The sequence below is a fragment of the Geotrypetes seraphini genome, chromosome 6 (assembly GCF_902459505.1).
Source record: "Geotrypetes seraphini chromosome 6, aGeoSer1.1, whole genome shotgun sequence".
NCBI lineage: Eukaryota > Metazoa > Chordata > Amphibia > Gymnophiona > Dermophiidae > Geotrypetes > Geotrypetes seraphini.
Genome location: NC_047089.1, coordinates 92330152 through 92356348, shown reverse-complemented (window position 1 = coordinate 92356348; position 26197 = coordinate 92330152). Strand labels below are relative to the sequence as shown.

The 26197-nt window shown below is 45.8% G+C and overlaps 1 protein-coding gene across 1 annotated transcript in view; it reads right to left on the bottom strand.

The window, feature by feature from the left end:
• Positions 1-26197, bottom strand: part of DIS3 (DIS3 homolog, exosome endoribonuclease and 3'-5' exoribonuclease) — a 169225-nt gene that overhangs the window by 43077 nt on the left and 99951 nt on the right. Inside the window, exons 13-16 of the mRNA XM_033947503.1 lie at positions 15264-15348; positions 14404-14531; positions 2436-2522; positions 970-1126 (exon numbers count right to left, since the gene is read on the bottom strand). Coding sequence (XP_033803394.1) covers positions 970-1126; positions 2436-2522; positions 14404-14531; positions 15264-15348 — 457 coding nt within the window. The remainder of the gene's footprint in view (positions 1-969; positions 1127-2435; positions 2523-14403; positions 14532-15263; positions 15349-26197) is intronic.

Genomic DNA, 26197 nt, shown 5'->3' with positions numbered 1-26197 from the left:
AGAGAGAAGCCAGAACTGTGAAGGGGAGGGGACATGGATGCTAGACCCATAAGTAAGCAGGGAAGAGAGGTGAAAAGAAAGAGAGGGGAAGTGACCATGGAGAGAGGGGAAGTGATTCAGGGTGCAAGCAAAAGAGGTGCTAGGTGAGGGAACATGGATGCTGTACCTGCAAATGGGAGTGGGGGATGGTACAGAGTGTGACCAAGACCAGAAAGGGGGTGGGAAGGGAGGAAGATATTCTTAGATAGTGGAGAGATGTGTTTTCTTATTCTGTTGTGAAGTAAATTTAAGTGTTTTCTTAGCTGTATTTGTAAGAAAATTTAGATAAGAAGCTCTGACCAAAGCACTTCTAGACCTTGGTCTTAGATAAGTAAAGGATTTGTTATTTCTTTTAAAGTTGCATGTGATCTATGTCCATATATGGTTTGCATTTACGTCATATGCTGACGACCCTTACCCATGTAAAATGATATAAAAAGAGATACAGAATATTCAATAAAGCGGACATGTTTAGGAGATAATAGGCGTCTGTTTTCTCTTAGATATTGTCCCCGGATGCATCTGCTTGTCAAATGACAGAGTGTGTACGGCCATAATCGGGCCTTATCCTTTTCAGAGACTATGGGGGCAAAGGAGGGGATTCGTGGTGCAAGTGAGAGAAGGGTGAGATTTAAAGGGAAACAGAACTGCAGCTGGAGTGAGAGAGGAAATTGAGAAGGTTGAAACCTGAGAAATGAAAAGGCAGGAAGGAATTTCAGACTTCAGAGATAGGAGATTTCTGTGTAAACCACTACAAAAACACTGCAGAATTTAGAAATATTATGTGCAGAATTTTCAAAAATTTTTTGCACAGATTTCCGCTAGGAGTAACAGTAGAAGTCTTCAAGAATTTCCTGGACTAAAAGAAGAGCAAGTGTTTTATTTCCCAAAAGAAAAACATACTGCAGTGCAGATTAAGAAGGGACTTGCCTTGGATTTTGCTGCTTTCACAAGGATATCATAATTGGAGAGTGGAGGTGCAGGATGTTTTCGCAGTAGTGCACACTCTGAAAACTCATTGTAAATTTTTTCTGCTACGGAGACATTGGCAAGCAACATAAATTCTTCAACCATGGAATTTGTTTCCCTAAACATGTAAGAAGACACAGAGATGTATGAGATAATAAAATCATTTTTGCATTAGCTGCAGAACGTTGGATTCAGAAAAGGCCTTTAGAATTCCATGAAGTCAACTAAGACTTATGAGAAATTGTAAAGGTTATGACTTATTTTTAAAAAATTTTTTAGAACTTACATCAAGTGTAACAGGAAATAACATTTGAATTATAAAACATCACTTGATTTGCTATAATATCATCTGAAAATCATGAAATTTAACCACCCTTCCTTCCCTAATACATCAAAAATATTCTTATATTATATTATACATTATATGATATAATAAAATATAAAAAATGCCATCCCACCCACCCATTCCCATCCCCTCATTTCAATTATCTTATTATGGGAAAATGTTATTGCTCATTACAAAATATCCTCTCTGTATTGCTAATGTTCTTTCCATTTTATATATATGACATATCTTAAAAACAGCATAAGCCTCTGATAAAAACATTCTAGTATGTACATTCATTTTACATAGTAGATATTTACAATGTTAGATAAAAACAGCTGTACAGAATTAGTGCCCCCTCCTTTAAACAACAGACAGATTAAGCAGATTAAGTCTTCAGATCAACAAATGCTTCAAATTTACACTTTTTAAGACTAAAGTCCATTTATCAAATAAAATCTGAGGAAGAGATCCTTAGAAGTCTTCAAAATGTGCAAATTTTAAAGGCTTGTTAATCATTTTAAGTAGACATCTACACTAGTAAAATACTCTTGTATCCAGGTAAGCTAGATGTCCAAAAACTGCTCACTCCTTACCCAGTAAAAGTGAATGCAAAATAACAACATGCAAGGGTGTATGTAATTTGTATATGAAAATACACGAAGTACTCACAGGAAAAGTATTAAAAACTTCCCAGATTGAAAACTTCCTCAGGATAAAGCAAATGGAAAATATGTTTGCATTTTATCTTTCAGAACTGGGGCAATAACACCCATGGTACTTTGCACTGATGCATGCAAATTTGAAAAACTCCTCCATAAGGGTTTCATTTTTAAGCTTGCATGCAAATGTTTATTGAATTAATTTTAGAGAGGAACCACAAACCTTCAAGAGACAATCTAAAGACCTCAGTGGTTTATGCAGATCATTTTTTTTAATTTTTAATAATATGAACCATGGAAATGAACTTTGTCAAATTATGAAACCAATTATAGAAATCATGATTAGCTTTAGAAATACAATCCTGCCACTTCCATAGTCACATAAAAGAAAAAAAATAACTAGTGAGGGTTTTGAGACAAAGAAATGCAAAATACCAGACCTCAGCTCCTTTGTCTGTAGATCTATGGGATCATGTGTTTCGCTGTCCATGTGGAAGCGGACTTCTGGTGAAGAAAGTGTCAATGCTCTGAAAAACAAGAAAAAGAGTTTATGCTCTTACGTTGATAATATCTTTTCCAATAGTTCCCCCTCAGCCAGGCTATATATTAGTAATACATTTTCTGAACATTTTTTGTCTGAAGAAGGGAGTTAGACAAGGGTGTCCCTTGTCTCCTTTGCTTTTTGACATTGTTCTGGAACCCTTGTTGTTGGCGATACAGCAGGCAAAGGAGATACAGGGGATTCCTTATGCAGGTCGGGAATATAAGGTTTCTGCTTATGCAGATGATATCTTGCTTCATTTGAAGAATCCTAAATCCACCGTTCCACATTTACTGGAATTGATAGATAGGTTTGGTAAATTTTCTGGATACAAAATAAATTGGAGTAAATCGGAGGTTCTTCCGCTAAACATGCATTGTTAGAAAGGATTATTTGATTCATTCCCTTTCCTTTGGAAGTAAAAGAACATAAGAAATGCCATCTCCGGATCAGACCCTAGGTGTACCCTGGCATAGTTTTAGTTCCCATATCACTCTAAGCTTCTCGTAAAGAGAAGTGCATCTAGCTTACCCTTACCCATGTCACACTATGCCACTCTTAAGGAGATGTACATCTAACTTACCCTTAAATCCTAGAACGGTGGATTCCGCAATTACCTCTTCTGGGAAAGCATTCCAAGTGTCCACCACTCGTTATGTGAAGAAGTTCCTGATATTTGTCCTGAACTTGTACCCCCTTAGCTTCAGTCCATGTCCTCTTGTCCGTGTCACATTGGACATTGTAAATAATGTTTTTTCCTGCTCTATTTTGTTGATTCCTTTCAGTATTTTGAAAGTCTCGATCATATCCCCTCGCAGTCTCCTTTTCTCAAGGGAGAACAACCCCAGTCTCTTAAGTCGTTCCTCGTAATCCAGGCTCTCCATACCTTTCACCAGCTTTGTTGCTCGTCTCTGCACCCTCTCCAGCAGTTTTATATCCTTCTTTAGGTATGGAGACCAATGCTGGACGCAGTATTCCAAGTGTGGTCTGACCATTGCTCTATAAAGTGGCATTATAACTTTCTCCGATCTACTCGTGATTCCCTTATTTATCATGCCTAGCGTTCTTCGCTGCCGCCGCACATTGCACCAACGGCTTCAGAGTCCTATCGATTAATACTCCCAGGTCCTTTTCCTGTTCGGTTTTTCCCAGAGTTGCACCTGACATACTATACTTGTGTTCTTTATTTTTTCTGCCTAAGTGCATCACTTTGCATTTTTCCACATTAAACTTCATCTCCAATCGGCTCAAGTCACTCTGGAGTTCCTCACTGTCCTTCTGTGATTTGATGGCCCGGCATAGATTAGTGTCATCTGCAAACTTGATGATCTCACTGGATGTTCCATCCTCTAGGTCGTTGATAAAAATATTAAATAAGATGGGCCCAAGTACCGAGCCCTGGGGCACACCGCTAGTCACTGTAAGGTTTGAAACGCCAGGTCCCTCAATTCCCTCACCGAAGATTCACCTCTGAATCTGCGGTTTCAGTATTCGCGGATTTGGTTATTCGCAATTTTTTTTATTAAAAAAGAAGCTAATTCCGGACCTTCTCCGCCTCTCACAGCAGCCATTTGCTATGAGTGATCTGCACGGGGCAGGAGTGCAGGAAAATCGCTCCTGCCCCAAAAGCCTGCTAGACCACCAGGTAAAGTCTGGGATGTTGGGAGGGAAGCGGGATGGTCCGGAATGAGGCGGGGGTGGGTCAGAGACGGCCAAAAACGTATTCGCAATTTTTCGCACTTCGCGGTCCGGCTCTATACCCAACCCCTGCGAATACCAAGGGAGAAGTGTACAATGAAACCTTCCGCCCAATGTGTGGTGGTGCCGGCCAAAAAAGCAAACAGGATGCTAGGAATTATTAAAAAAGGGATGGTTAACAAGACTAAAAATGTTATTATGCCTCTGTATCACTCCATGGTGCGACCTCATCTGGAGTATTGCATTCAATTCTGTTCTCCTTATCTTAAGAAAGGTATAGCGGTGCTAGAAAAAGTGCAAAGAAGAGCGCTCAAGATGATAATGGGGATGGAACTTTCTTATATGACGAAAGACTAAAAAGGTTAGGGTTTTTCAGCTTGGAAAAGAGGCACCTGAGAGGAGATATGATTGAAGCCTACAAAATCCCGAGTGGAGTAAAACTGGTACAAGTGGATCAATTGTTCATGCCGTCAAAAATTACAAAGACTAGGGGGCACTTGAAGTTACAGGGAAATACTTCTAAAACCAATAGGAAATTTTTTTTCACTCAGAAAATAGTTAAGCTCTGGAATGCACTGCCAGAGGTTGTGGCAAGAGCGGATAGCGTAGCTGGTTTTAAGAAAGGTTTGGACAATTTCCTGGAGGAAAAGTCCATAGTCTGTTATTGAGAAAGACATGGGAGAAGCCACTTGTTGCCCTGGATCGGTAGCATGGAATATTGCTACTCCTTTGTTTTTGGCCAGGTACTAATGTTCCCTCTAAGGATTGATGAGGTGTGTGCAAAAAAAAATATGCATGAGCGACAAGTTACATACTCCACAAATTTATGAGCAGGCGCGGAGGACACATTTTTAAACAAATGTAGTTTATCCATGTAATCCTTACGTATTTTTAATCATCTATGGATATGTTTGTATGTTTATTGTTCAAATGGTTTTATTTATTTCCCCAAATTTATTTTTGTTATAAACATTGAAAATATTTGATATTGTGTTTAAATCAAAATTTCAATAAACTTGAAACGAGTGCCCGTGAGATTGTGAGAGGGTTAAATACTCAAAACTTAGAAGAATAACAATTTACTTAAAGTTTTTGCTTTGCCAGCTTTCTGGTATCTTTACATACAGTGGCGTACCTAGCATATGTAACACCCGAGGCCCATCAGTTTTGGCACCTCCCCCCCCATCTGTACGAAAAACATGATTTTTAGTAACAAGCCACACATCACACATGAGTACCTAGGAAAAGGCAGCATCTTACATATTGCAGTGAGCAGTACATCAATACACCCATTGTAAAACTAAACAAGCCAGACCAGCACAGATCAATCCTACACCGTCAATCCTAACAGAAAACCATATCTTTCGAACACACAGAACACAGAAAACACCTTCGCCTAGTATGGAATATGTCATCACAAACTAACCCCTCCCCCTTTTACAAAACTGTAGTGTGGATTTTAGCCACAGTGGTAACAGCCCTGACGCTCATAGAATTCTGAGCATCAGAGCTGCTACCACCACGGCTGGCACTAAAAAACGCTCCACAGTTTTGTAAAAGGGGGGATAAAATAGAAATACCGTATTTTCACGTAGATAACGCGCACCCGAAATATATGTAAAAAAAATTTTGTATGCCGCGCACACCCGTATACCGTGCATGCTGCCCGACTCTCCTGTCGCCGCCCGACTCTCTTTTCGCCCACCCCGACTCTCCTCTGGCCACCCCGACTCTCCTTTCGCCCACCCCGACTCTCCTCTCCCCCTTGAAGTCCTGTCCCCACCCTGAAAGCCTGATGCCCCCCCCCCGAAGTCCGATTCACCCCCCGCAGGACCGCTCGCACCCCCACCCCCGAAGGACCGCTCGCACACACCCGCAACCCAACCCTGAAGGACCGCTCGCACCCCCACAGCCTCCCGACCCCCCCCCCCCATCATGTAGAAGCTCCTACCGGTGTCCTGCTGCTTCCTCTTGGCGGTCCCGCCCTTTCTCTGACGTCAAGCCCTCTTGCCCCGCCGACACCCCGACTCCCCGACATGATCAGGGCAAGAGGGAGCTCAAGCCCTCTTGCCCCAGCCAACCGCGGCACCCCCGACACAATCGGGGCAAGAGGGAGCTCAAGCCCTCTTGCCCCCCCGACACGATCGGGGCAAAAGGGAGCCCAAGCCCTCCTGGCTCTGGCGACTCCCCCCCCCCCCGCTAGTTGTTCGGGCCAGGAGGGAGCCCAAGTCCTCCTGGCCCTGGCGCCCCCCCCCCCCTCGCTAGTTGTTCGGGCCAGGAGGGAGCCCAAACCCTCCTGGCCACGGCGACCCCCTACCCCCACCCCGCACTACATTACGGGCAGGAGGGATCCCAGGCCCTCCTGCCCTCGACGCAAACCCCCCTCCCCCAAGAACCTCCGACCGCCCCCCCAGCCGACCCGCGCCCCCCCTGGCCGACCCGCATGACACCCCCACGCCCTTCCCCGTACCTTTGTGTAGTTGGCCGGACAGACGGGAGCCAAACCCGCCTGTCCGGCAGGCAGCCAACGATGGAATGAGGCCGGATTGGCCCATCCGTCCCAAAGCTCCGCCTACTGGTGGGGCCTAAGGCGCCTGGGCCAATCAGAATAGGCCCGGGAGCCTTAGGTCCCTCCTGGGGGCGGGGCCTCCCGGGCCTATTCTGATTGGCCCAGGCACCTTAGGCCCCACCAGTAGGCGGAGCTTTGGGACGGATGGGCCAATCCGGCCTCATTCCATCGTTGGCTGGGGGGGGGGGAGGTTCTTGGGAGGGGCGGTCGTTGTGGGGAGGGGGGTTTGCGTCGAGGGCAGGAGGGTCTGGGATCCCTCCTGCCCGTAATGTAGTGCAGGGTGGGGATAGGGGGGTCGCTGTGGCCAGGAGGGTTTGGGCTCCCTCCTGGCCCGATATTGTCGGGGGAGTTGGGGAGTCGGCAGGGCAAGAGGGCTTTGGCTCCCTTTTGCCCCGATCGTGTCGGGGAGTCGGGGGGCAAGAGAGCTTAAGCTCCCTCTTGCCCTGATCGTGTCGGGGGTGCCGCGGTTGGCTGGGGCAAGAGGGCTTGAGCTCCCTCTTGCCCCGATCGTGTCGGTGAGTCGGCGGGGCAAGAGGGCTTGACGTCAGAGAAAGGGCGGGACCGCCGGAAGAGGAAGCAGCGCAGGCGCAGGGCTCACAGAAGAGCTGGGACCGCCAAGAGGAAGCAGCAGGACACCGGTAGGAGCTTCTACATGATGGGGGAGGGGGGGTCCGGAGGCTGTGGGGGTGCGAGCGGTCCTTCAGGCTGGGGGTGCGAGTGGGAGTGCGTGCGAGCAGTCCTTCGGGGTGCGGGTGCGTGCGAGCGGTCCTTCGGGGTGGGGGTGCGAGCGGTCCTGCGGGGGGGGGGGGGGGTAAATCGGACGTCGGGGGGGGAACTATGTAAAAAAAATTTTGTACAACGCGCTCACGCGTATAACGCACAAGGTTATTCGCTGTTTGTAAAAATCATGTATAACGCACGCGTTATATGTGTGAAAATACGGTACACAGCTTCAATGCTCTAGCTCAGGGGTGCCCAAACTTTTTGGGCTTGCGAGTTACTTTAAAATGATCAAGTCAAAATGATCTACCAACAATAAAATTAAAAAACACAAAGCACACTATACACTGAGAAAATGTTAATTATCATTCCTATTCTGGTTTTTTTTCAATAAGGTCAAGGCAGATGACTCTATGCATTGTCACCTCAGTAACAACCATACAAAAATAGACAAATATATCCCTCTTCCTTTTTATTAAACCACAATAGCAGTTTTTAGCGCAGGGAACTGCGCTAAATGCCCAGCGCTGCTCTTGACGCTCATAGGCTCCCTGCGCTAAAAAACACTATTGCGGTTTAGTAAAAGAGGGCCATAGTGCAAAATATAGACAGCATATATAAATTCAGACACATTTTGATCACTAAATTGAAAATAAAATCATTTTTCCTACCTTGTGTGGTGATTTCATGAGTCTCTGGTTGCACTTTCTTCTTCTGACTGTGCATCCATTCTTTCTTCCCTTCTCTCACCCTGTATGCTTCCTCTCCTCCAGACCTCATTCCCTCCCCTAACTTTTTCTTCCTCTCTCCCTGCCCTTTCTTTCTTTTTTCTCTCTTGATGCCCCCTTTCATTTTTTCTGTTTCCCTTCTGTCTCCCTGCCTGCCCCCTTTCTTTTTTTCTGTTTCCCTACCCTCCACAAAGCCAGTGCTACCACCATCGGGGGAAACAGGCTCAAAAGCCAGTGCTGCCACCATCGGGGGGAAACAGGCCCAAATGCCACCGCCGCGGCTGCCCCAAGCTCTCTCTGCTTCCCACCGTCGAGCCGACCAGCATTCCCCCGACGTCATTTCTGCCGTCGGAGAGGAAGTTCCGCCCAGCCAGGCAGCGATTGGCTGACCCGAACTTCCTCTCCGACGACAGCCTTATGGGAGGTGCACAGCCGGCCAGCACCTGGGGCGGACCGCCCCCCCCCCCCCCCGGTACGCCACAGAAGACGTGGCAGCGGCTCCTCTCACGAATCCCCACCGGGATCTTGAGAGGAGTCGCCACTGAATCTTTCCACTTAAAATACACTAAGGCAAGCAGGGCAGACCGCCGCCGTCGCTTCCTCTCACCTCCGCCCGCGACACGAGCTGAGCGACACGAGCAAACTTATGAGCGACGTCACTGAAAATAGTAAGCGATCGCTCATGCGCTCAGCTTAGAGGGAACATTGATAGTGACCTGGATTGGCCGTGAGAACGGGCTAGTGGGATTGATGGACTGTTGGTCTGACCCAGTAAGGCTATTCTTATGTTCTTCAGTGTGGGAAGGGAGGCAATGCGTGGTAGATCCTTTATTGTGGGGACAAGGCCATTCACCACTCTATGGGTCAGTGAATGGCGTTGTCCCTGTGTCCGTGGCAACCAATCGATTTCTCCCTGTGCCTGCGGGTTACCCATGGCTAGCCACAGAAAACAGTCACCGTGTCATTCTCTAGTTGGCATTTCAAATAACAGTAGCAGCAAACATTTGCCACCGACTTCCTGGCAAGATCATTTATACCAGGGGTGTCAAAGTCCCTCCTCAAGGGCCGCAATCCAGTCGGGGTTTCAGGATTTCCCCAATGAATATGCATGAGATTTATTAGCATACAATGAAAGCAGTGCATGCAAATAGATCTCATGCATATTCATTGGGGAAATCCTGAAAACCCAACTGGATTGCAGCCCTCGAGGAGGGACTTTGACACCCCTGATTTATACCATATACAGTGGTGCCTCACACAACGAACTTAATTCGTTCCAGGAGCAAGTTTGTTATGCGAAAAGTTCGTTATGTGAAACGCATTTTCCCATAACAATACATGTTAAAAAAAATAATTCGTTCTGTAGCATAAAATATGCTAAGATGACATAAAAAAAGATAAATTTTTGGTTATTATTTTTATTTAGATACATCTAAAAACATAATTGTTTTTTAAAACAACACACATTTTTTAAATTTAAAGACAGACTAAGTAGAGTCTAATTTTACAGTGAGAGAGGGCAGAGTCTCAGCGGCAAAAACTGGGACTTAACTGTTCATTTTTTTTTCTTTTCTACCGTGTTTCCCCGATGATAAGGCAGGGCCATCAAATAAGACAGCCCCCCCTTTTTAGAAAAAAATGTAAAATAAGGCACCCCCCCGCAAATAAGCCACCCACCGATACCTGCGCTTACCCGAATCGGGTGGTACGGTGGGTGACTCCGTGTGGTCCCTGGCACCCCCGACATGATCGGGGCAAGAGGGAGCTCAAGCCCTCTTGCCCCCCCGACTCCCCGACACGATCGGGGCAAGAGGGAGCTCAAGCCCTCTTGCCCCCCCGACTCCCCGACACGATCGGGCAAAAGGGAGCTCAAGCCCTCTTGCCCCCCCGACTCCCCGACACGATCGGGGCAAAAGGGAGCTCAAGCCCTCTTGCCCCCCCGACTCCCCGACACGATCGGGGCAAAAGGGAGCTCAAGCCCTCTTGCCCCCCCGACTCCCCGACACGATCGGGGCAAGAGGGAGCTCAAGCCCTCTTGCCCCCCCGACTCCCCGACACGATCGGGGCAAGAGGGAGCTCAAGCCCTCTTGCCCCCCCGACTCCCCGACACGATCGGGGCAAAAGGGAGCTCAAGCCCTCTTGCCCCCCCGACTCCCCGACACGATCGGGGCAAAAGGGAGCCCAAGCCCTCTTGCCCCGCCGATTCCCCAACTCCCCGACAATATCGGGCCAGGAGGGAGCCCAAGTCCTCCTGGCCACGGCGACCCCCCTAACCCCACCCTGCACTACATTACGGGCAGGAGGGATCCCAGGCCCTCCTGCCCTCGACGCAAACCCCCCCTCCCCCCAACGACCGCCCCCCCCAAGAACCTCCGACCGCCCCCCCAGCCGACCCGCGACCCCCCTGGCCGACCCCCACGACACCCCCAACCCCCTTCCCCGTACCTTTCTGTAGTTGGCCGGACAGACGGGAGCCAAACCCGCCTGTCCGGCAGGCAGCCAACGACGGAATGAGGCCGGATTGGCCCATCCGTCCCAAAGCTCCGCCTACTGGTGGGGCCTAAGGCGCCTGGGCCAATCAGAATAGGCCCGGGAGCCTTAGGTCCCTCCTGGGGGCAGGGCCTGAGGCACATGGTCGGGTTGGGCCCATGTGCCTCAGGCCCTGCCCCCAGGAGGGACCTAAGGCTCCCGGGCCTATTCTGATTGGCCCAGGCGCCTTAGGCCCCACCAGTAGGCGGAGCTTTGGGACGGATGGGCCAATCCGGCCTCATTCCGTCGTTGGCTGCCTGCCGGACAGGCGGGTTTGGCTCCCGTCTGTCCGGCCAACTACAGAAAGGTACGGGGAAGGGGGTTGGGGGTGTCGTGGGGGGTCGGCCAGGGGGGTCGCGGGTCGGCTGGGGGGGCGGTCGGAGGTTCTTGGGGGGGGCGGTCGTTGGGGGGAGGGGGGGTTTGCGTCGAGGGCAGGAGGGCCTGGGATCCCTCCTGCCCGTAATGTAGTGCAGGGTGGGGTTAGGGGGGTCGCCGTGGCCAGGAGGACTTGGGCTCCCTCCTCGCCCGATATTGTCGGGGAGTTGGGGAATCGGCGGGGCAAGAGGGCTTGGGCTCCTTTTTGCCCCGATCGTGTCGGGGAGTCGGGGGGGCAAGAGGGAGCTAGGCGGAGAGAGGGCAGTTAAGCGCAGTGCCTGCGCGGAAGGATGCAGCTCGGGCGACTTCGTTGTGTGAAACGAAGTTCGTTGTACGAATCAAGACATAAAGTTCGTTGTGCGCAGCTTGCGCTGTGCGAGGCGTCCGTTGTGTGAGGCACCACTGTACATATCTTGATGGGAAAGATTAAGCAACTGGCTCATGCCAAAGAGTATTTCTCTATCTTTTTCATTTTCAGTACAAAAGTTGAATTCCTTAAAATCAGCAAGGAATAAGACCCAAGAGCACTGGATTTGCTATGTGACTAAAGACATAAGTCTTCTTGAGTACAATGCCATTTTACAGAAAGGGTGGTAGATGCGTGGTGGAATAGTTTCCCAGTAGAGGAAATGGAGACAAAGACCATATCTGAATTCAAGAAAGCATGAGACAGGCATGTGGGATCTCTTAGGGAGAGACTAAGGAGTAATCAAAGGAAATACTTTTTTTACAGAAAGGGTGGTAGATACGTGGAATAGTCTCACAGTAGAGGTAGTGGAGACAAAGACCGGATCTGAGTTCAAGAAAGCATGGGACAGGCATGTGGGATCTCTTAGGGAGAGGAAATAGTGGATGCTGTGGATGGGCCTTTTGGCCTTTATCTGCCTTCATATTTCTATGTAATCCTCACAGCGTGACCGGGGTGAGATAAAACCAAGCAACTGGCTCCCTGAAACCCTAAGGCAGAGGTGCCCAATGCGTCGATCGCGATCGACCAGTAGCTCAGGAAGGCAACGTGAGTCGATCGCAGAGCCCATCCCGGGCTCTGTGATAGACTCGTGCTGCCGTCCCGATCTACCGGGCCTATCAGCCTTCCTCTCCCCGACGTTAAAGATGCCGATGCCGTGCATTAGGCTGTTTTTGTCATTTCGGGGGGGGGGGGGCGTGATGGCTTGGTGTGGCGGCGGCAGCAGCAGCAACAGCAACAGCCTGAAAAAGAAATCATCCTGGCCCGGGTCGGTGTCATACTCCGGAACTTCTACCTCTTCCAGCAGCCCTCTCCCTTCTACCTGCTTCCTACCACACCCCCTGCTCCGCGGCTCTCTTCGGCAACTCAGCAACAGCGATCGACACGAGCTTCTGACGTTGGGGCCTATCCTCTGCGAGTCCCACTTGTTTCAACTTCCTTTTTCCACAAAGGCGGGACTCGTAGAGGGAAGGCCTCGATGTCGGCAGCTTGTCTTGATCACCGCTGCTGATGAGTTGCTTAAGAGAGCCGCGGAGCAGGGGGGTTTTGCCAGGTGCAGGTAGAAGGGAGAGGGCCAGATGCAGGACTCGTGGGTGAGGGAGCAGAAGAGAGAGAGAAAGAGAGAGGGGAGGGAAACAAAAGGAAATATTTCATACTGGGCTGGGCCGGAGTGGAGGGAGGGTGGAAAGATTCTGGCTACAGGGTGCATTAACAAAGGAAAAGGGGGAAAGCTGAAAATGGAGATAGTGACACAAAGAAGAGAAAGAGTAAGCAGGACCTACTGAATAAGGATAGAGATACAGAGGGGACATGAAGAGGAGGTGAAATAGAGACATAGAAGTAATGCTGAAAAAGTGTGTGTGTGGGGGGGAGATAAAGACATTGAAAGGGCAAATGGTGAACATGGGGTAAAGACAAGGACAGAGACAAATGAAGATTCTGAAAAAGTGGTGAGATAGGGATATAGGTTAGATGGACACAAAGAAGGGTGATGCTGGAAAATAGGTGGAATGGTAATTCTGACAGACACAGAAAGGAAATGCTGGATCAAGGAGAGATGGGGCTCAGGCTGGATGGAATGAGGAGAAATGCCTTGTTGGCCCGGAACTTCCTCTCCTACGTCAGAATTGATTTTCAGGGAGCGGAATGCTGGTCAGCACAACGCTTCTGCAGTGAAAGCTTGGGATGGCGGTGGCTAGGGGGCTGTTCCCCGATGGCGGTGGCAGCAAACCGAGTGGCTTGGGGGAGGGCACGGAGAAAGAAAGAAAGGGGGCAGACAGGGAGACAGAAAGAAGGGGGAACAGGGAGACAGAAAGAAAAAGTTGGGGGAGAGAATGAGGTCTGGAGGAGAGGAAACATACAGGAGGCTGAAAGAAAGGAAGAAAGATTGGATGCACAGTCAGAAGAAGAAAGTGCAACCAGAGACTCATGAAATCACCAAACAGCAAAGGTAGGAAAAATGATTTTATTTTCAATTTAGTGATCAAAATGTGTCGGTTTTGAGAATTTATATCTGCTGTCTATATTTTGCACTATGGCTCCCTTTTACTAAACCGCAATAGCGTTTTTTAGCGCAGGGAGCCTATGAGCATTGAGAGCAGCACGAAGCATTCAGCGTAACTCCCTGTGCACCTACTATTGTGGTTTAGTAAAAAGGGAGGGGGTGTATTTGTCTATTTTTGTATTTTGTTACTGAGGTGACATTGCATAGAGTCATCTGCCGTGACCTCTTTGAAAAAACCCGGAATATGAATAATTAACATTTTCTCTGCCTTTCAGTGTGCTTTGTGTTTTTTTTTATTTTATTGTTGGTAGATCATTTTGACTTAGTCATTATAAAAGTAGCTCGCAAGCCCATAAAGTGTGGGCACCCCTGCCCTAAGGGATTAACACAGGGGCCCCACAGTCTGTGCTCAAATTTCTAATAAATCAGAAGGCAAGCTAGCTCCCAGAGGAACAGACCGTGAGCTTTGAGCATGCACAAAGCAAACCAGCTCAGCAGGTTCACCCAGGTTTTGCCCTGCGAGCTGCAGACCACCCTTGCAGAGTCTGCATCCACAGAAACAAAATGTTCAGAATGATTAATGTAGTATTCCCTTCTTTCTCTGTAGTGAGTGGTGCCAAGGTTCTCTTTGCATACCTTAGACCACCACAAATACTGGGTATGAAATATGTATAAAAATTCTGCATCCAGTGCTAGAATGTGGAAACGTGGGGGATTTCTAGTTATAGTGGCACCTGGCCCGATAACTGACTGACACAGACCAGTCACAGGACTTACCCTTTGTCTATTCGGCGCTTCTTCAAAATCTTTGCTAATTTATTCAGTCCCCGAAGGCTCTTGGTAATGTCATCATTCATGCTTGTGGAATCAATTCTCATCTGTGCTTCAGCGTATGTAAGGGAAGCCTCCAGAAATAAAATCAAATGATTCATTATAATAAATCCATACTCATAGTACAGACTAAGCTACTAAAATTGATTTGGTCATCTAACTAATAAATAAAAATTTTTAACATTTTTGACTGCTATACATTTCTAGGCTATGAACAGCATTAGCACAGACTTGTAATCAGCAAATACTATTAATTGTTGCCCTTAACCCACTTTACTGGATGTCTTTTTCCCCATTTTTTCAGTGAACTAATCACTAAAAAAATAAGTATCAGCTTATTATGGAGCAGCCATGGAAACAGACAGGCTCCCAAAGGAGGGACTGAGGCATGGGTTGGCACCAATGTAGCCTTCCTTTCTAGCTCACATACTATAGCATGCTGAGATCTATCATTTGCTTAAGATGAGAAGATGGCACTTGTGTTAGTGCAAGGTTATCCCAACCAGAGAAGTTATTTTTATTTAGAGTCAGGAATCATAAATCAAACTACAATTTCTCACTGGGTAGCATGTACTAAAATTCACTGGGGCACTAGGCTGTCTCATTTACAACATTTCTCTTCTCCCATAGCTACAGAGTTTATTTCCTAATTATAAACAATTTGTTCATTTTCCTGAAACACCAAAGCAAAGTTCTAAAGTCCCTTTAATCTTCAGTAGTTGTGGGGAGCTTCATTACTTGAAATATAATGCCAACTAAAAGAACTTTTCCCATTAAAAAAATGAATACAATTCTAAGTTACAAACCTTGGAGCGAATAACACTTTTAGTAAACTTAGTGTTTAAAATTTCAGCATTGTAATTGATCTCCCATATACAGGAAAAAGCAAGTCTACAAAGAACAAATACATAATTAGTAAACTAATCATTACATACAACAGAAGCCCTAATATCTGACATGTTTTGGGAATAGGTTGTGCTGATTAATCCAATATACTGTTGTCTTGAGAATTTTTCACTTAAGTACTAATAAAACTACAGATGATTAGCATGCACTTCCTGACGTGTCCCTATGTTCTCTTTTTTCCTCAGTACAGTGGTACCTTGGATTACGAGCATAATCCGTTCCAGGAGCATGCTCGTAATCCAAAATGCTCGTTTATCAAAGCGAGTTTCCCCATAGGAAATAATGGAAACTCGCTTTGATAGGTTCCCCCCCCCCCCCCGAGGCCAGCAGCACTGTTCCCCCCCCCACGAGAACCGGCATTGCTCCCCCCGAAGGCCCCCCCGCGAACCGGCACCCTCCCCCCGCTGCCATCGGGCACCCCCCGCCGCCGCGACCTGAAGTCCCCCCAACCCACCCGAACCCTCTTCTTACTTTGCTGTAGCCTCCGCAGTGGCACCGGCACCAGCATGTCCTGTGCGTGGTGCCGGTGCCTGAAGATCTGCTTCCTGTGCTGGGCCTTGTGAGTTCAAGTTTGACGTGAGAGTTCACGTTCGATGTGAACTCTCACGCCTTGAGCATGCGCACATGCTCAAGGCCCAGCACAGGAAGCAGATCTTCAGGCACCGGCACCACGCACAGGACATGCTGGTGCCACTGCGGAGGCTACAGCAAAGTAAGAAGAGGGTTCGGGTGGGTTGGGGGGACCTCAGGTCGCGGCGGGGGACGTGGTGCCCAATGGCGGTGGGGGGGGGGGGGGGGAGCGCTCGCAAATCGAAGCGCGCTCAGTTTCCGAGGTGCCGATTTTGCGAATGTTTTGCTCGTCTTGCAAAACACTCGCAAACCGGTGCACTCGTAAACACCCTTCTGCCAAGTTTTTCCTCCCTTAAATTAAATGCTGAGTAAATCTTCTAGGTTGTAGTCCTAATAATATTCTTTCTCCTGCCACAACATGTGGTGCTGTGAGGCCTTAATGGAGCATTTGCATCCTCACAGATGACTAATAAAACCACCAAGTGCCCTCGGTATGGCCCTTAAACTGACTGACTGGGTTAGGAACTGGTTGAGAGGAAGGTGACAAGAGTGCAGTGATAAATGGAACTTACACTGAGGAAGGGGATGTTACCAGTGGTATGCTGCAAGGTTTGGTTCTAACATATTTGTTTCTAACATATTTGTAGGTGATAATACTGGAGGGTTGCCTGGTAAGGCTTGCTTCTTTGTGGAGGATATACAAATCTGCAAGAAGATAGACACCCCTGATGGTGTGGATAACATGAGGACGGACCTAACAAAGCTTGAAGAATGGTCAAGAAATTGGCAGCTAATATTTAAATACTAAAAAATGAAGGCCTATGCATTTGAGATACAAAAATCCAAGGGAACAGAACAGTTTAGAATAGCTTGGGTGTGATATGTGATGATTTTAAGGTAGCCAAACAGGTAGAAAGGGCAACAGCAAAAGCTAGGATGCTTGGGGGCATAGGGACAGGAATGGCCAGGAGGAAAAAGAAGGTGCTGCTGCCTCTATATAAGACTCGGATGAGATGTCATTTAGAATACTGGGTACAATTCTGGAGACTGCATTATCAAAAATATTTAAACAGAATGGAGGTGATCAAGAGGGCAACTACTAAAATGGTCACTGGTCTGTCAAAGCATATGGGAACAGGCTTAAAGCGCTCTTTGGAAAAAATTAGAAAGAAGGGAAATATGATAGAGATTTTAAAATACTTCCATGGCAGACTTGCTTCCTGTGCATTTATATTTCAGTTGAAAGAGAGCTCCAGAATGAGGGGGCATAGGATGAAGGTGCAAGGAGACAAACACAGAAATTATGTTTCCTCTAAGCTGAGCACAAGAGCAATTGGTCACAAATTCTAGGAATGTCGCTCACAGATTTTACATTTATTTATTCAGTTTTCTATACCGTTCTCCCAGGGAAGCTCAGAACGGTTTTACATGAATTTATTCAGATACTCAAGCATTTTTCCCCATCTGCCCCAGCGGACTCACAATCTATCTAATGTACCTGGAGCAATGGGGGGATTAAGAGACTTGCCCAGGGTCACAAGGAGCAGTGTGGGTTTGAACCGACCTCAAGGTATTGAGGCTGTAGCTTTAACCACTGTGCCACACTCTCTTCCCTTCATGGTCGCTCACAAAAATACTTGCAAATCTGGAAAATTGTTTTTTTTTTTAGAACTTGTTGCTCAAACATTTTTTTTTAAAACTTGTCCTTCACATAAATAAATAAATGAGAAAAAATTTGCATGCACATGGACAATCCTTAAAGGGAGCATTCAAGGCATCCTTCCGCCCCTAATCCCTCTATCCTTCCTCGCCCCGACACCAACTACCACCAGATCAGCCCACAGACATAAACTATCCTTCCCCTCTCTACACGGCATCCTCCACACAGGTAAACTGGGTAGATCCCTCCTCTCCAAAATCACGGGCCTCTGGAACGATCTCACTGTCCCACTGCGGAACCTGGGCTCCCTCCAACTATTACGAAAACAACTGAAAACTTGGCTTTTCTCTAGCATATAACATCTCTTCTCCTGATTACTTCCCCTCTTTTTATGCTTTGTAAACTCTTTTTCTTCTCTCTTCCCATATTTTTTAAACTTTGTAAACCGTGTCGAGCTCCACTTCTGTGGAGAAGATGCGGTATATAAACCTAAGGCTTAGTTTAGTTTAGGAGCATTACACAGATATAACCTAAGAAAATACTTCTTCACAGAAAAGGTGGTGAATTTGTAGAACAGCCTCCTGGTGGAGATGAAAACAAACAATCTGAATTCAAGAAAGCTTTGGACAGGTATATAGTACCTCTAGGGAAGAGGAAGAGATAGTAGATAGTATGGGTGGGCAGATAAGATAGGCCAAATGGTCTTTATCTACCTTCATTTTCTTATGTTTCATTTGCCGTCTTGAGGAAATCCTCATCTACATGTAAGTGTGCATTTATTGAATTAAAAAAAAGCAAGCCAATTTCTGTGATACTAGTTATAATAACTAGTCACCTGGACTGAGAGGGCAGAAAGGCCTCTAAGAAGATGCATAACTACCTACTTCTCTTTAGGGAAGATTAGGTATTTACTTCAATAATCTTTCTGTAAAAAGGACATATAAGTCCTGACAATAAGTAATTATCCATGTACTCGTGAGTTGATTGCAGAAGGATTAAATTACCGTAATATTCTTCAGCTCTGCCTCCTTCTCATCCAGGCATAGCCAGATTCCAAAAAAGAGCACTATGTATCAAGGCCCCAGGGAGGCCTCCATATCTTCATGTGCTTTTGCAGGGTCTCGGCCAGACTCCATTCGAGCCTCTGAAGGAAGCATCTTTTGAATCTGACACGCAAAGTGGTTTTCCTGGTGACTCTTAGCTTATTGAGAAGGGTCTCAAAGTTGCAGGCCCTTTGCTTGCACAGAGTCTTTATTCCGCTTGTACCTTGCGGTTCAAAGAGGATTACATAAGAAGAGAACTGGACATTTCCAGGAGGGTACATGACATTGGAGAATACAGGTTGAGGGTATAGACTTAATAACAGAATGTGTGTATAGACATAACATTGGAAGATAAATCAGGTTATATTACATTACATAGCAGATTGTCTGTTTCCATATGTTGGTAGGTAATCGGTTTCGGTAAGATAATTTAGGTTCCAGGTATATATATATATATATTTTTTTTTTTTTATTGGTCGATTGAGGGTATGGTGCCAGGGAGTGCGCAGAACCTGGTCGGTGTAAGTGGAAGAGGAGAGGGAGATTAGGAAGATTGTAATGGTATTGAACAGTAGTGTTTTGATTTCTAGGGGAAGAGGAGAGGGAGATTAGGTAGATTGTATATACTTTTTGAATAGCAGCGTTTTGATTTCTTTACGGAATGCTTTGAAGTCAGATGTTGAGGTTAATAGTCTGGTGATGGAGGGTTTGAGTTTTGCTGCATGCGTTGCTATGAGGTTATCATAAAGCTTTTTACGATGAGTGCCATTGAGTGGTGGGTATGAGAATGGTGTCAGTGTTCTTCTTGTTCTGGGTGGAAGGTTACAGTTTAGGCGATCGTTTAGATAGGCAGGTGCAGTACCGTTGATTACTTTGAAGATTAGACAGTATAGTTTGAATTGAATTCTGGCTCGAATCGGTAGCCAATGTGAGTCTAGGTAGGCATTGGTGATGTGATCAAATTTTCCGAGGGAGTAGATTAGTCTGAGGGCTGTGTTCTGAACGGTTTGTAGTTTTTTGATCATGTTTGTAGGGCATGGTAGATATAGGATATTGCAGTAGTCCACAAGACCTAGTACCAGGGATTGTACAATGATTCTGTAGTGTTCTTTGTCAAAGTATTTCCTTATTTTTCTTAAGTTGCGCATTGTGAAGAATGCTTTTTGGGTAGTTTTGTTGATTTGAGTCTGCATAGTGCAGCATCTGTCTATCAGCACTCCCAGGATTTTGAGGGAGGTTTGGATTGGGTATTTGATTGCTTTAATTTCCAGGTCTGTTATGGATGGGTTTTTGTCCGTTTCAAGCATTAAGAATTTGGTTTTGTCCGAGTTTAGTTTTAATTTGTGGTTTGTCATCCATTTTTCTACTTCATCCAGTATTGTTTCCAGGTGTCCTGTTGTGGTGTGGTCTTGGGATTCAAAGGGGAGGAGAATAGTTATGTCGTCTGCGTAGCTGAATGATGTTACATTTAGGTTGTCTAGAGTGGTACCGAGGGAGGAGATGTAGAGATTGAATAGAATGGGTGAAAGTGGAGATCCCTGCGGGACTCCGCATGGATTTGACCATGGGTTAGATTTCGTATCATTTATCTTAACTCTGTATGTTCTTGTTTTAAGGAATCCTTGGAACCAGTTGTAAACCACCCCTGAGATCCCTATTGCATCAAGTATCTGGAGTAGTATGGTATGATCAACTAGATCGAAGGCGGCGGAAAGATCTAGTTGGATAATTAGGATCCTGTGTCCTTTACTGAGGTATTGTCGGGCTATGTCCAGTAGTGTTGCTAGTAGTGTTTCCGTGCTGTGGTAAGATCTAAATCCTGATTGAGATGAGTGAAGTATATTGTGGTCAGCTAGGTAGTTGGTGAGGTATTGAGCCACCAGTCCTTCAATCAGCTTGACGTATAATGGGATCGAAGCGATATGTCTATAGTTGGTAGGTGTGTCTATAGGGCTTTTTTGGTCTTTCAGTAGAGGTGTGATTATAATCTCTCCAAGATCTTGCGGGAATTGGCCTTCTATGAGAGTGCTTTGTATCCATTGCGTGAGGCTGGTTTTGAATTTAGGGGAGGCATTTGTAAGTAGATACGATGGGCAGTAGTTCAAGTCGCATGAGGTGTGGCTGTATTTTTTGTATAGTCGGTTCAAATCAGGCCATTGTAGAGTTGGGAAGGTGGACCATGTTCTGTCTGCAGTTATGGCTTCTTCCGTTGTGGGGGTTGTTATTAACTCATCAAGTGTGGTAGTTGAGTTGTTGAAGGTAGTTCTGATTTTGATGATCTTGTGTTTGAAATGGTCTGCTAGTTGGGAAGCTGTTGGTGTTTCACTGCCTTGAGTGGCAAGGAATGGGTTTGTGTCCGTAAGTTTTTTTACTAAGTTGAAGAGTGTTTTTGTGTCGGAGGTGTTTGTACCAATTAGCTTAGTGTAGTATGTTTTGCGCTTTTCCTTGAGTTTGATGTTATATAGTTTGATTTGGGTTCTCCAAGCGGATTTGGTTTGGTCATTTCTCTTTTTTCTCCAAGATCTTTCAAGTTGTCTGCAATACCTTTTTAGTAGGAGGAGTTCGGAGTCGAACCACTTGTCTGAGGATCTGCAGGTTCTGTGTTTGTTTTTTTCTGGGGCTAGCTCGTTCAAGGTTGTTTCACTTAGGGTGCGCCAGTGTTTTACGAAGTCTGTGTGGTCAGTGGGGACGATTGCAGGGTCCACTTTGTCCCAGAACGTGGCTGGTTCAATTTTCTGTCTACATTTGAAGGTTGTTTTTTGTGGCTTAGATTTTATGTTATTTTGAGGCCAGTTGATTGTGAAAGTGTATTTGTGGTGGTCTGACCAAAGAGAGGGATGCCAGGTACCGTTGGCGATGTGAATATTTGGGGTGTGGAGGTTGTGAGACGCGAATGCTGCTATATCAAGTTGGTGGCCTTTTTCATGCGTGGGTTCAGGATTGAGGATCTGGTAGGATAGGGTGTCGAGGTATGAAAGTATTTCGTTTGCTTGTTTGGATGTGTGGTCTTCGAGGTGGAGATTGATGTCTCCTAGGAGCAAGTTGTATGTAGAGGTTAGAGAGTTCTGGAATAGGAATTCTTCGAGTTCAAGTTTTGAGGTGTTCCATTTTCCTGGAGTGATGTAGCATAGCAGACAGTTCAAGGTGTCTGTGAGTGTATTGTCGGAGAGTTGGCATGCAAGAAGATCTAAGTGAGGGGTTGATTGTTTGTGTAGCACTTTTAGGTTGAGGTTGTTTTTTACTAGAATCGCTAGTCCTCCCCCTCGTTTGTTTTCTCGACAAACCAGCTCTAATTTGTAACCTTTGGGGCAGAATTCGGTTATGCATGGGTCCGAGTTGGATGTTAGCCAGGTTTCGGTTAGGAAGAGACAGCTTAGTTGTTCTTTGATTATCCAGTCTTTGATTAGATTTGCTTTTGGGCTAATTGATCTTATGTTCATGTAGGCACAGGCTAACGAGGTGTGTTTTGTGTTGGAGTTAAGGTTGCAATTGAGGTAGAGGATATTTTTTGGTGGTGTTTGTTGTTTTTGTGAGGTGGTCTTGTGCTTTGGTGGTGGTCGTTTTCCCCAGATGGTGGGAATGTGGTCTTGGCTGGTCAGTGGGCAAGATGTTAGGGTTCTGGTGGTGTGGATTTTTCTGGGTGGATGTGGTTGTCTGTAGGTTGCTGTCAGAATTGGGATAGGTGATATCCTGTGGTTTGCCAGTTTGAAATGAGTAGTGAGAGTATTAGGAGGGCAAGTATGTTTTTGTATGCGTGATTTTCCATTTTGTTTGTGGGGTGGATGGAGAGAGTTTCTGTTCGCTCTCCTTTCTGGTGAAGGTAATCGCCTATGTGTTTAGACTCTGGCTTGTGGTGGCGTATGAGGAGTCTGGTCCCTTGCAGGTCGGAGAGAGGGGCGGAGCAGGGCTCCCACGCTGCCTCTCCTCTGCTGGTCTCTGGGCTTTGGGCTCTGGAACAAATGTCCGCGCTGCAGGGAAGTAAAGTCGGGTCCCTCGCAGGTCGGGGAGAGGGGCGGAGCAGGGCTCCCACGCTGCCTCTCCTCTGTTGGTCTCTGAAGCTGGAGTTTCTCTGCACACCGTGCCATTCTTTTTGCCAAATGTTGTTTTGGCATTCCATGTCAGTTGGGAAGTCAGATTGCTGGCATTCTAGTTCACCGGTCCAAGGCAAAGGACCAAATTTTGAAGAAGTTGGACACTAAAAGAGTGTTTCTCTGATATCTGTGGGTCACCGTTTAGTTCAGGCTATCTGACCATCTTTCATGCATGCTAATCCAGCTAGACGCAGTGCACCCAATTCCAAGGCCACGATTTCAGCAGCATATTTTATTTGTGGGGAAACAATCCGCTGTTTATATACACATTTGACTAAGAAGCATGGCTTTGGTGTGGGTAGAACCTCAGGTGGTCTCCCCTGAGGAGATTTCTAGGACAGCAACTTGGTCCACTCTACATCCATTTTAAAACTTTTTGCAGAGTAGGTGGTCATATAAATTTTCTTATAGAAATAGGAAACCAACACTTATCTTATTAGAAACATTATTTCCTCTGGTGTTGGTAAAAATCTCAGCAGCTTTGTTGATATTGTTCTTCTAGTGCTGCTATTACTGTAACAGCAAAGAATATGAACCGAAACCTTTTACCACATGTGACACGAGTGGAGTGATCTATGCCATAAGATGTCCCTGTATTAAGATCTATATAGGGTAGACATCTCGACCTTTTAAAACCAGAATAATCGAGCACAGGTATTGCCTTACATGCTGTAAAGTTGAAGCACCTATGGTGCAATATTGCCTTGATTTGAACTATTCTTTCTCCGAGATGCGATGTTAGGTTATTGAACATCTTTTTCCATCAAGTAAAGGAGGGGACTTTAAAACTTTTCTTAGGCAGCGCGAGCAGAAATGGATTTTTAAATTGCACACTTGTGCTCCTAGTGGCTTGAATGCTACAGTTGAATGGCACACCTTTTTTGAAGCCCTTACCCTATATGACAATCTGGGATTCGAATTGGTTAATTTTACATTTACTGCAGCCTTATTGGTTGTTGATGACGCCATCATGTATCTCTTTTTAAGAATTACCAGACGCCGAGTCACCATTTTTCTGAAGAGAATCTTTGAAGCGGCAGCTCGCTTTTTCAATGTAGGTGAAATTTTAACTGCTATATGAAATGTTCTAAAGCAGCGGTCTCAAACACGTGGCCCGCATGTGGCTCTCCAGGTTTTATTTGCGGCCCGCAGTCTGGACGCGATCAACAGCATTTCTCTTCCCCTTTCCCTTCCTTTTGGAGCAGCAGTGTGTCTGGCCGGATCGTTCCGTTCAAAGCCACGGGTTGGCGGCTCCTCGCGCTATCCACTCCTGCATCGGAAGCCTCTCTGACGTCACAACATCAGAGAGGCTTCAGACGCAGGCGCGGATCTCGCAAGGAGCCGCCACCCGCGGCTTTGAATGGAACGAGCCGGCCAGACACGCTGCTGCTCCACAAGGAAGAGAACGGAAAGGGAGGGGAAAGAAAAATGCTTCTGCTACATAGGAAAGGGGGACCCTAGGGAAATGCTGCTGCTGCTCTACAGGGAAATGGAGAGGAAGGGAAAGGGGAAGAGAAATGCCTCTCCTGCACAGGAAAGGGAGAAGGGAAATGCTGCTTCTGTTGCTGCTGCACCCAATTGGGGAAAGAGAGGGAAGGAAGGAGAAGGGAGAGGAGAGGAACAAGAGAAGAAGCCAAGTTCATGGGAGGGAGGGAAGGAAAGGAGCTATCAGAACATGGAGGGGGAGGGAGAGATGCCAGGGAATGGAGGAAGGGAAGGAGACAGATGCCAGACCAGGGGAAAGGAAAGAAGGAGGGAGGGAGAGAAAGGAAGGAAAGAGATACCAGACCATGGAAATAGGACAGAAGAAGAGAGAGATAGGAAGGGAAGGGAAGACAAGGAAACGTAGATTTTGAAAAGAAAGCAGAAAAATTGAACATTAAGTTAATGCCAAAGATGGATGCAATCTAATGACTATTCTGGTCTTCTGCAATTTTCATTGACTTCATTTGGCTCGTTTCAAAGCTAAGTTGGCTGTGGTTTCATTTTGCATCTTGGGGATTAGGCTGGGGAGGACTCTATGAGTGGGTTTTCAGTTTGTTCACTCTCTCACTAGTTCACAATTTTGTGACTTATTTATTGATATTAATTCTGCACTGTTGATTTCGCACACTAGGGACGCCCGATGATGGTGTGCAGGCGGGGTGATTCACCTTCGTCTTTGTAAGTGGAAGCGCTGGAGTTTGTTCTCCCGTCGCTAATAACCTCACACTGAGAGCGTCCCTATTTCTAAATTGACATTCATTATTATTGGTGTGGTGTGGTTTGTTAGTAGTGATTGGCTGATATACACACTCATAGAGTCCTTATTGACATTTTTGTCTCTTTTTTGTATCTTTTAAAGATGGATGCAAGGCAGAAAGTGAAGACGGAGAGAAAAACAGTCAAAGGACAAGAAGGCCCTGGAAACATAGTTGAAATCACAGAAAAATAAAGTCACCAGACAACAAAGGTAGGGAAAATGATTTTATTTTCAATAAAGTGATTGAAATGTGCCAGTTTTGAGAAAGAAAAGATATTAAACTTTAAATGTGAGGGCTGCAGAAAAATTAGAGTACTTGGAGGGCCGCAGAAAAATAGTTAATGTCTTATTAAAGAAATGACAATTTTGCATGAGGTAAAACTCTTTATAGTTTATATATCTTTCCTTTTAACTGTTAAAGGAAAGTTTTATAAACTATAAAAAGTTTTATCTCATGCAAAATTGTCATTTCTTTAATAAGACATTAACTATTTTTTCTGCGGCCCTCCAAGTACCTACAAATCCAAAATGTGGCCCTGCAAAGGGTTTGAGTTTGAGACCACTGTTCTAAAAAGAAAAAATCAATTTATCACCCTTTAGAACTTCCCCTGATGCAGCAATAACGGGAATTCTCTTTTTCTCTCATGCGTTACAATAATAGCAGCACTGGGAGAACAATATAAAAAAAAAAACTGCTGAGATTAATCCCTGGAAAATACTGAGGTCTTTTCTCCAAAAACATTAGGAAACTTTATCTAATTAATCTCTGATTTGGTTTGTTTTTGAATATCTTTTTGGTGGTTCTATATATTTTTTAGATATTCAGCTTCCATATATTTATTTTTGTGTTATCTTAATACCCATTACTTTAATTTCACAATCTGTTTTATTCATTATCATAATGAACTTCAGTTTATCTTATTCAATCCTACTGAACAATCAATCTTATGAAACGTTTCATGTTTAATTGCTAATCTACATACTACTGAAAATAACAATATTTTACAAACATATGAATAATATACAATTTTACTCTTTTTCAATTCACTCACTATACTAAAAATTCTACAACCGCTGTTCAGCCAGACAATTAATTGCAAATCTTGCATGATATACGGTTATCTCCACTAGAGGAATCCATTCCTAGTGTTTTAAGCCAAAATCAAGGGGGTTTTTTGAGGCAGATTGAGGCTTTTATTCAAAATCAGGAAAATCCAAGATGGCCACC